The following is an 11240-nucleotide window of genomic DNA, read 5'->3' on the forward strand; positions in this document are numbered from 1 at the left end:
TGTCTCAAAAATCCAAACCAAACCAAAACACTTTTGTTTTATTAATAGACAGTCTTATCCTAAGTATCTCTCTTAAATGGCCCAAGAAATAATTCTATGACAAAATGAATTCACAATAAAGATATTCCCAGAAGACATTTTTTTTTTTTACGATATCCAGCCAATCACTTTTTATCCAGAGTCATGGAAACATTTTTACTGAAGCATTTATTTTCCTAATTCTATGTTTTCATGTCTCTCTAAATATTTTATTAAGCATCTATCTCTCAAAGACTTCTCTGTTTCTAAAAGTCATAGTGTCAGGAAGACTGGAACCCAGGTATTTCCTAGCATCTCAGTTAAAATGGTGATTTGCATCACAAGTTTCCTTATTTGCAGTTATTTACCTAATAAGGTGGTTGTAAAAATTAGGTGAATGACTTGAAATTTATAGAGCAGGGTCAAGCACATAGTAAATGCTCAAATAATTTGAGCTATAATTCCAGCTTTTCCATCAAATCAAAAGGATCCCTTCTGAGCAGCCTAGGGATTACCATGGAAAAGCAAGTCAAAGTTAAATGGAAGCACTACTGTGTCCAAGAATACTGCTGTAGCTTTTTATTAACAGATAACGATTTGTGAATGCAGAGCAAAAACAAACCCAGGGCCTTATGCATGCCAGGCAAGTGGTCCATCACTGAGCTGCTGAATGCTGTACATGTATGAAACCATTTATTTATATTAATATTTGTCTTACTAGTTCTTCAGATTCTCCTTTAAATGTCAATAGTGCTACATAATTTTATAAATGAACACTTCAGGGTTGTAGTTTTAAAATGAGTTTTGCTATATTAAATAGGGAAATCTATTAAAAAGTACAATATATATGAATTTATGGTACTTGTCCAAATACTACTGGCAAATAAGTTATTTTTGTAATGTTGCATATTCTAACATGCAAAGAAAAGCAAAATTTCTTTTCAAAAGAAGTAGAAGCAACAATGATACACTAAAGATATAAACTATATACTAAAGATATAAAACATTTCTTTTTTGGGGGGTACCGGGGATTGAACTCGGGTCCTTGCGCTTGCAAGGCCAGCCACTGAACCGCTGAGCTAAATCCTCAACTAAAACATTTCTTAAGCATTCTATAAATATGAAGTACATGGGTTGATAACTTAAGTCTCAGTAATATAATGCACTAAGGTACAAAAGTAGAGCTCTGTAAATATGAAAAACTGAAAAAGAATTTTTTTGAAACAGGATCTTGTTGTATAGTTTAGTCTGGCTTTGTACTCAAAGTGGTCCATCTGCCTCAGCTTCCCAAATGCTAGGATTATAGGCATTTCCTGCCACACCTGGCTGCAAATACATTTCTTTTGGTACCAGGGATGAACTAGGGTGTTGCACTTGTGAGGCAGGCATGGTGCCACTGAGCTAAATCCTGGACCCTACAAATACATTCCTTAAAAAAAATTCTTAATCATAACAATTATAAAAGCAGTAACTATGTTAACAATGTTATTTGGTTAAAAAAAATAAAAGCAGTATAATGTAAAATTCAGACCCTGTAAAATTACTTTTTGAAGATAAGTTTTGAGTTTCTTAATAAAAGGTACTATTCTCAGAAATAAGGCATTCTATATTATTTAAAACACTGAGAGCTCTAAAAAGAAAAGCAGATGAAAACTAGAAATAATGGTAAAAATATGATTTTATACAAAATGTACTCTTTTTCAAATGTATTAAGGTACTTTTTTTTCCTTCCCTGGTACTAAGTACTGAACCCATGGACCTTTGAATTAAGCTGTATTTCCAGTCCTTTTTAAAGTCTTGAGACAAGTTCTTGCTAAATCACCAGGTTTCCCAGGCTGGGTTCAAACTTGTGATAGTTTTGTCTTAGCCCTGAAGAATGTATGGCTTAAAATGAATATTTTTGCATAACAATTTATGCCAAATGGTTTGCAGGCCATAATTTTTTGAAAACATAAGTTTAGAGAAAAATTTTAGAAGCTCGAACCACTTAAAATCCAGTTTTTTTTTTGTTTTTTTTTTTAAATTGGTACCAGGGATCAAACTCAGGACCTTGAGCTTGTTAAGCAGACAGCTGTAAAATCCAGTATTTCTAAAAATGTTTCCATTATTTCCTATCAGTTTATCTTTACTGTTCTATTCAATAAAAATATAAGCTTCTCTGAGCTCGGGAGACAATGTATCCTTTGAATCCTTGATCACTATATAAATGTACTTTTGGGGCCTTCACAATGTTGTTATTTGAACTAGTACCCTACCAGGAATTGGCCTAAGCTTAAACAAAAACTAAACAGATATCAAACATATAAAATCATAATTACTTTTTACATGAAAAATGCTTTAAAAATAATTTTTGTTAAAGTTATTAATAGAACTAATACTCAATACCCAAATGGAATTCTAAATTGATTCCATTTACCCATTTTCTTTGAGAAGTAACCTTTTGTTAAATGTAAATTAAAAATGTTCCATTGTAAATCTTGTTAAATTCCCTTCCTTTCCTACCCTGAGAAAAGGGATCTAGAGATGGAGGCAGGGAGGAGGGTAGGGATAGGAAGGAGAATAAAAAAGAATCAAGATCTATGTACATGTACCTACTCCCTAACACAAATGTAAACTACATGTACTACTAACTTTTACTAATAAAATTTCTTTTAAAGAGTTCATAAAGTGGTAACATTAGACACATAATTTGTGGTGTGGGCCCTTAACTGAGACCAAATCTTTATTAATCCAAATCTAGAAAGGTATTATTACTTCCACATGCCCAAAGTAACTAATATCAACTCAAATTTTTGTAAGCCTCGAAGAGTTTTTATTTAACATAAGGAGAGATATAATAACTTATATTAAAGACTATGTAATGCTCTTCTGTTGTTCACCAACTGTTTTTATGACGATAACTCCGAGATCTGGAATGTGACCGAAAATGAGAACGTTTTGCTGTTTGTGCTTTAGTTTCAGAATTGGTATACCCTTTGGGAGATTTACATGGGGATCTTGCTATCGAGTCAGAATGTCTTCCATGTGATCTTGATTTTGTTCCTGAGCTAGTCTGCTTTTGAGGTGAACTTGACTGTGATTTTCCTATTGACTTGGACCTTTTTTGTAAGGATTTGGACCTTGACCGTCCTCTAGAACCAGAATTCCTTCTTGGAGTTCTTGACTGCCGTGCTGAGGTAGACCGCCTTGGTAGTGATTTCGAACGAGATTTAGACTGGCTATAAGAGAATCGCCTGTGTCGAGACCTGCAAACATCCATATGGTTAGAGCATATATTTCATACAAAGCAACAGGTTAAGAAGAAACATCTTCAGGAACTTATATGCTTCATATAACAGTTATGATTTTACTAGAGAAGCTACAAGTAGCAGTTTTTTTTGTTTTGTTTTTTCTTGGTATAGGAGATTGAACTCAGGACCTTGAGCTTGCAAGACAGGTGCAGTGCCACTGAGCTAAATCCCTGGCTCTGTTCTTTGTTTTACTTTTTATTTTTTATTTTTGTTCTTTGTTTTAAATAATGCCTGGGGATTGAACACAGGGCCTTGTGCCTGTTAGGCAAGTGTTCTACCACTAAGAAACAACGCTACTTTTATTACATATTCATTTGCTTCAAACATAAATAACAAGTTTATAATATTTGTTACAGTCAAATATATGATTAAAAGATTTTAACTTTGCTTGATATCTCTTAAGAATCAGTTCTGAAATATGTCTTCCATGTTTAGTCTAGGTTGAATAGCACTTCAGAAATACAAAAACCTTAAAAAAGATTAAAAATAGAGACAGAATTACTTAAAGTTTATCGAATACTGCTCAAAACAAAACCTAAGCTGGGCATGGTGGTGCATACCTATAATCCTAGCACTTGAGTGGCTGAAGCAGGAAAATTGTGAGTTGGAGGCCTAGGTTACTTATATAGCAAATTCAACACCAGGTTGGACCACAAAAAAGTTACATTAAAAAATTGTTTGAAGGTACTGGAGAATAACAAATATAAGCAGAACTTGAGGGGTTACAAACCTCGGCTTCTTTTACCAAGGCCAGTTTCTACATGACAGCATGGGGAAATTGAGACCCCAAATTGCTGTTTCATTAAAATGAGGGAACAAAAGAATTCAGGGGCACATAAATGGTTGGGACTTTAGAGGCTAAATCCCAGAAATGAAGGAACTATATCCAAGCAGATTTCCTAAAATCTGCCTACCAATTCTCCATAAGTCATTGGCTATCTTTTAAGTTGTGAATATCTAGGATAAAAACAGCAACTGGGAAATCCAAGAAGTGAACTGAATTTTTATCAGATTGTACTGAGGAGACAGGCTGCATTCCAAGCCAATAAGACCAAAAGTCCCTGGACAATGATCCAGACTTTCAATAATCACCCAGAAGGAACAAATCCTAGAGCTAAGGGCCATGTTCTAGGAGTAAATGCAAAGCCAAACTACATCAGTTTTAATAACACCCAAATCACACCTTCACAGGATGAAGGTGATCTGCCAGTATGCTTGTCTAGCAGAAGAAAACAATTTTCCTTGGAGGATGATTACATCATCCAAAGCCTCTGAAATTTTTCATTTACCATGTCTAACATCTAAATTTTTAAAAATAAGGTATTTGGGAAAAATACTCAAGAATGACTAAAAGTAAGAAAAATAAAGATGAAGGAGAGAAGGAAATAGAAGGGGGGAAAAAAGAAACACCCAAAGTAATCTGGGTATTAACATTATCAAATAAGAATTTTTAAAATTACTATGATTAAAACGTTAAAGAAAAGATGAAAATAGACAAAATGTGCAAAAATAGAGAATTTCAATGGAAATGGGAATCCATAAAAAGACATTTAGAACAAAGTATATCTAGAATTAAAAAGTCATTGGGCATCATTGGAAGAGAACAGAGGATACAAAAACACCCCCAGACACATTCTGTTATAATCTTTGACAGAGGGGCCGAAAACATACATTAGAGGAAAGATAGCCTATTTAACAAATGGTGCTGGGAAAATTGACTATCTGTATGCAGGAGACTGAAGCTTGACCCATATCCTCACAATGTACTAAACTAAAAATGGAGCAAAGATCTAAGCATTAAAACAGAAATAATGAACCTACTGGAAGATAAAATAGTTAAAACACTTGAAATCATATGTTTAGACAAGGACTTTCTGAACAGAACTCCAACTGCAAAAGAAATATCAACAAGAATCAACAAATGGGATTATATCAAATTAAAAAGCTACACAGCAAAGGAAACAACAAATGAGACAACCTACAGAATGCAAAAAAATTTTTTGGCCAGCTACTTCTTAGAAAGAGCACTAATATCTAGAGTATTATAAAGAACTCAAAAAAACCTAGACAATCTAAAATGAGAGACAGTAAAAAAATGGGCAATTGAAATGAATAGACACTTCTAAGAACAAGTATTAATGGTCTACAAACATGAAAAAATGTTCTACATCTCTGGTCATTAGAGAAATGCAAATTAAAACATTTCATCTTATATCAGAAAGAATGGCAGTAATCAAGAAATTAAAAGATAAATGCTAGTATGGCTGTAGTGAAAAAAGAACACTTCTACATTGTTGGTGAGAATGTGAACTAGTACAAATACTTTGGAAATAAGTATGAAGATTTATCAAAAAATTAAAAACAGAAATTCCATTTGACCCAGCTATTCTCCTTCTAGGTAACTTCCCAAAAGAGCTAAGGACATAACACAATGATACACATGTATGCCAATGTTTATAGCAGCACAATGTCATAATAGCCAAATCCAGGAAGTAGCCTGTATGTCCATCAACAGATGAATAAAGAAAAGGTAGTATCTATACATAACAGAATAGTACTTGGCTATAAAGAAGGTTAGATTTGGCTGGTTGTGAGCATTCGGGGAGGCTGAGGCAGGAGGAATGCCGTGAGTTCGTGGCCAGCCTGAACTATATAATGAGACCCTGTCTCAAAAAACAAAAAGCAACCACCCCAAAAAAGATAAATTTAAGACATTTGTAGAAAAATGGGTACACCTGGAAAATATAATGTTAAGTGAAATAAACACACAAGCTTAAATACAATATGGTATCTTTCATTTGAGTAAGGCACAATAAAAGTTTGATAGAAGGAAACAAGATCTTTTGCAAATGGGAAGGGGTCCAAGAGACCAAGGGGAGAGTGGAGAGGAAGGAAGGGAAAAGGATTTAAGATGTATCATGTACATGTACTGAACAGCCACAATGAATGCAAACACTGTTCATAATACAAACAAAAAATAATGGTATTAACGATAATGAAAATGGGGAAAGAGGATCAGGGATGCAGGAAGATGGGTAGGGATGGGAAGGAATAAAAAAGAATCAAGATATGTCATATACATGCACCTACTCCCTAACATGAATGTAAACTTCATGTATTGTAAACATGTACTGATAAAAAAAAACTTTTAAAAAAAGGTGACTGGATAGATTTAATAGCAGTCTGGACACAGCAAAAGAAACAGTGAACTGGACTGAAACACAATGAGAGAAAAGGAATTTTTAAAAATCCAGAGCAGGGCCGGGATTTAGCTCAGTAGCACTGACCTGCCTTGCAAGCACTAAGTTTCTGAGTTCAATCCCCAGTACCACCAAATCCAGAGCAGAGCATAAGTGATGTGTGGTACATAGTTACACAGCTAAGAGGAAAAATTCAGTAAGACAAAAGCAGAGATAATGGCCTAGGACTCACCCAGACAAAGGCATCAACTCATAATTCAAAAAGCTCAATAAATCCCAGGCAGAATAAGCACAAAGAAAAAACTATGATAGTCAAACTAAAGTCAAAGAGAAAATTTGGAAAAGCTGCCAGAAAAAAAGCTTACCTGTTGCTCAAAGGAGCAAAAAAGACCAGCAGCTGACTATGGACATCAGAAAAATAGCAGACTGGTATCATGGGGGGGGGGTAAGAAGAAGGAAAATCTATGCCAACCTAAAATTCCCAATGTAGCAAAAACAGTACTCCTTAAATATGCATGTAAAATAAAGATGTTTTCAGATAAAAGTTGAGAATTCACTTCCAGCACACTTTTTCTATACAAAATAAAAATTCTCAAACTGAAGGAAAATTATCCCAGAAAGAAACATTGAACTAGAAGAATAAAACTGGAAAGTATAAAGATAACTTTTTCTCCCTGGTACTGGGGATTGAAACCGGGACCTCAAGTACGCTAGCCAAGTGTTCTACCTAGCTATATCCCTTGCCCTACCCCTCTTTTTGAGACGAGTCTTTCTAAATGCCCAGATTTGCCTTGAACTGATACTTCAGGGATTACTGATGTGTACCTCAGTGCCTGGCTGTGTGAATAGAACTGCTATAGAATATATGCTGGAATCAATGGACTGTTATTTAGGAATTACTGAATTTCATGCATAGTTATAGAAAACAAAATGGGAAAAATGTCCTTGACAAAAATTACTAATTTTTAAAAAGATGCTACATTTGGACTAAAGAAAAGGCTGAGCAATAATTTTAACATTCTTTAGGAATGTTCAAAGTTCAAGTATACACATTTACTGAAATATGTGAACAAGGATTTATTTATTTATTTATTTTGGTTTTTTGAGACAGGGTCTCACTATGTAGTTGAGACTGACCTGGAACTCACTGTGTAGCCCAGGCTGGTCTCAAACTCACAGTAATCCTCCTGCCTCAGCCTCCCAAGTGCTGGGATTACTGGCGTGTGCCACCACAACCGGCTTCAACAAGGATTTATAAAATACTTACTATGAGTTAGGGACTACTACTAAATACTGGGGCTATAAATATGAATAAGGCAAAGAGAGGCAACTGTGGTGTCACATGCCTGTAATCCTAGTACTTAGGAGGCAGAGGCAGTAGGATCACTTAAGAGTGTGAGCCCAGCCTGGGTTCTGTAGTGAGCTCAAGGCCAGTCTGAACTACATAGTAAAACCCTGTCTCAAAACACACACCAACAACAATTTAAGTCAAAGAATCCATAGTCTAATGAGGGCAACAAACTAGTTTTTCTTCCTACATACACCAAAGGCACAGAGACTTCTTACCATGTGTACTATATACACTTGCAGTATACATTATGCTTAAATTATTGATATCCTAATCCATACACATATATATACAAAAATATGCAGCTACACACATAAAACTGGATCCTTAAAAATACACTGAAAACTAATTTAAAATTTCTAATCTTTGTAACACAGTTTTTCAAATGAGAAAAATGAATCTGGAAGGTTAAGCAATGGTCTTAACTAGTACAAAACAGCATTGTTGCTGGGCGTGGTGGCGTACACCTGTAATCCCACACTCGGGAGGCTGAGGCAGGAGGATCGCTGTGAGTTCAAGACCAGCCTGGGCTACATAGTGAGTTCCAGGTCAGTCTCAACTACATAGTGAGACCCTGTCTCAAAAAAACAAAAAAACCAAAATAAAACAAAACAAAAAACAGCATTGTTTTGAAAGATGTGGTCCTTATATGCCTGATACTCCATGAAGATTTGGGATAATTAATGGTCACTTTTGCCTCCAACCATGTGTTATATTTTACTTCTACTAGAAGGCAGGAAATGATGTGAATATTCACCTTATTTAAATCAATAAGGAGAAAAAAATGGGTAACTAAGGCTCTAATTAATGTCACTGGAAACAAATTTTTAATGAATCCAAGGAATAACTTTTCTTACAAAATAAATCTTTTTCATCAAGGCCAGCAGACTATTATTCAGTAATTTAGGACATTGCTGTTTAGATACAATATTATATTTGCTTTAGACTAAACCATTTTATGCATACCATTCACCCCATTCTATACTTAGTGCAAACTATGCATGTATGTATATATATATATTAAGACAGATAAAATTTAAATTCACAGTAATCTGAACTTCTGAACATCAATAGCATTGTTCACCTAAGTGGAAGAAAGACATGTGATGCTTACGGCATCAGTACAGCCATAAGCAGTATTGGTATTGGTACTGTTTTCCTGTACATAAGGCGTGCAAATTAAAAAAATACATATATATATATATATGTATATAATTTTAAAATTATATATACATACACATATATAACTTTGTATTTGGGTATAGAAACTACTTGGGGTTTTATTTTGTTTTATTTTTTGAGATAGGGTCTCACAATGTAGTCCATGCTGATCTTCCTGCTTATCTGACTAAGTGCTGGGATTACATGCATGTGCTATCATGCCTATCCTAGAAATTCTTTATCATAGTTGAAATCTCAAACTGCCAATAAGTATCCCTTAGCTATGCGACAAACTGGATTACTCTGAGATGCCAGGGATATTTATAGTGTTACTATACCAGAGAATGGATAATAACAAGGATCAAGTTCTAAAATATTCTATAGCTGTTTAGAGATAATATTTCACTTATCTTCTTAATGGCCTATTCTGACTTGGATTCCCTTGGCTGCTTATCAAAGGAGCTTAAAACTTCCCCACCTTCAACACCTACCCAAAGATGTGGCAAAATCAAACCATTTGACTCATACCAGAGAAAGTACCTGTGCGACAAGATTTGAAGGTTCTGACTAGGTCACATTTTCCAGCAATTAAAAATCTAGCAATTTTCTTAGATATTAAAATTCATAAATGTGGATGTGGTTCTTTCTTCATATGTCCCTCTTCCACTTAGGTGAACAGGACCCAGTCGACTTCATTCTGGTCTTCAGGGGCTTGAGGCAATGAATCCAATGAGCTCTGATATGTATACACTATGGAAGTCTTTTTCTTGTGTAATCTCTGGGAGTTGAAAAGTGGAAGGACTAGAAGTGGAGGTGAATAGCCCTCAAGACCAGCTTTGATTTAAAGCTCTGTGGGCCTATGTAGTCTACATATACTACATGTAGTCCAAATCAGTCAATCTAATCAGAGAGCAAGGATGTTTAAATGCTAACCATTCTTTGAGAACAGATTCATCTTAAAATTCTACATGCCTATGAAAAAGCATTAAGACTCATGATAAGTACTATTAATGTTTAAAAATTTAGGTATGCAAATACATTTCCAGTTACTACTTCGGTAACTTCACCATGTAATTAATTTCCATTGTGACCAGAACAAGTTTTAATCTTATATTTGGTACTCACTCTTTAAGGCTATCTGAACGTCTCCTGTTTCTTCCCCATGAAGAACTTCTACTTCGAGTTCTCCTTTGACTGGGGCTTCTTGATCTCCTGTGATCAGCTGGAGAACAAGGATGTCGTTCTTTTGATTTCATTTGGCCTGGTGCTAGAATATGAAAAACAAGGCTTGTAACATAATTCATTACTTGAAAACCACAACAACAGCCAATCAACTAGTATCACTCGCTGAAAGAATTTAAAATTAAAATCTGCCATTGCTGTAACTCATTCTGCTGAATAAAAAAGATCTAATGTTTAGTCACACTTACTTTTGCGATCACCTTGTGCAAACTGTATTTCAATTTGACGGCCACATACCCACTTTCTATTGAGGTTATAAAGAGCATCTTCAGCATCTCGAACATCTTCAAATATGACTAGCCGTTAAGGACACTTTGAACATCAGACAGCAAGTAAACATATTTTAAAGTATTATACATGTAAAATGAAATTAATAGGAAAAGCAAGTTCTAGTTTTTAAGTTCACATCTCCAATATGAACAATCAGAAAACAATTATTTTATTATTATACAATACCCTATTATTATTTAGGAGAATGAATCTAAAAATAAAAAGAACAGGGCTGGGATTTAGCTCAGTGGTGCCACCACCTGCCTTGCAAATGCAAGGTCCTGAGTTCAATCGCCGGTACCAAAAAATAAAAATAAATAAAAATAAAAAGAACAGAAAAAAAATATAACTTTTTAATTTTTTTTTTTTGCAGTGCCAGAAATTGAATGCAGGGTCTTCACACTGAGCTATATGGCCAGACCTATTTGAGACAGGGACTCACTTAAGTCACTAAGTTATACAGGCTGGGCTCAAACTCCTATCTTAGCTTCCCAGAGTGCTGGGATTACAGGTGTGTAGCACCACCCCTGATTTAATTGTACTTTTAATGTATATATTAGTATAGCTACAACGTTCCTGTATAATTTGAAACATGCTATAAGAAAAAAAATTAGTTCCAGGGCCAGGGATATACTTTAGTGATTCCGCCATCTTTCTCAAAAGCACAAAGTCCCAAGTTCGATCCCTGGTACCCCCCAAAACAAACAAACA

The 11240-nt window shown here is 34.8% G+C and overlaps 1 protein-coding gene across 3 annotated transcripts in view; it reads right to left on the reverse strand.

Annotated features, from left to right (window-relative positions):
- Window positions 1-2814: 2814 nt before the first annotated feature.
- The window catches only part of Srsf12 (serine and arginine rich splicing factor 12), a 10572-nt gene continuing 2146 nt past the window's right edge, over window positions 2815-11240 (reverse strand). The window contains exons 2-4 of one of the 3 annotated variants that reach the window (XM_033763383.1): window positions 10448-10551; window positions 10143-10284; window positions 2815-3263 (exon numbers count right to left, since the gene is read on the reverse strand). In XM_033763383.1, coding sequence (XP_033619274.1) covers window positions 2894-3263; window positions 10143-10273 — 501 coding nt within the window. In that variant the 5' untranslated portion in view covers window positions 10274-10284; window positions 10448-10551 and the 3' untranslated portion in view covers window positions 2815-2893. Of the gene's footprint in view, window positions 3264-10142; window positions 10552-11240 lie in introns of those variants that run through there. The other 2 variants (XM_033763382.1, XM_033763381.1) reach the window with 2 other exon arrangements.

Source organism: Fukomys damarensis, unplaced genomic scaffold (assembly GCF_012274545.1).
Source record: "Fukomys damarensis isolate Sample0158 unplaced genomic scaffold, DMR_v1.0_HiC HiC_scaffold_14, whole genome shotgun sequence".
Lineage (NCBI taxonomy): Eukaryota > Metazoa > Chordata > Mammalia > Rodentia > Bathyergidae > Fukomys > Fukomys damarensis.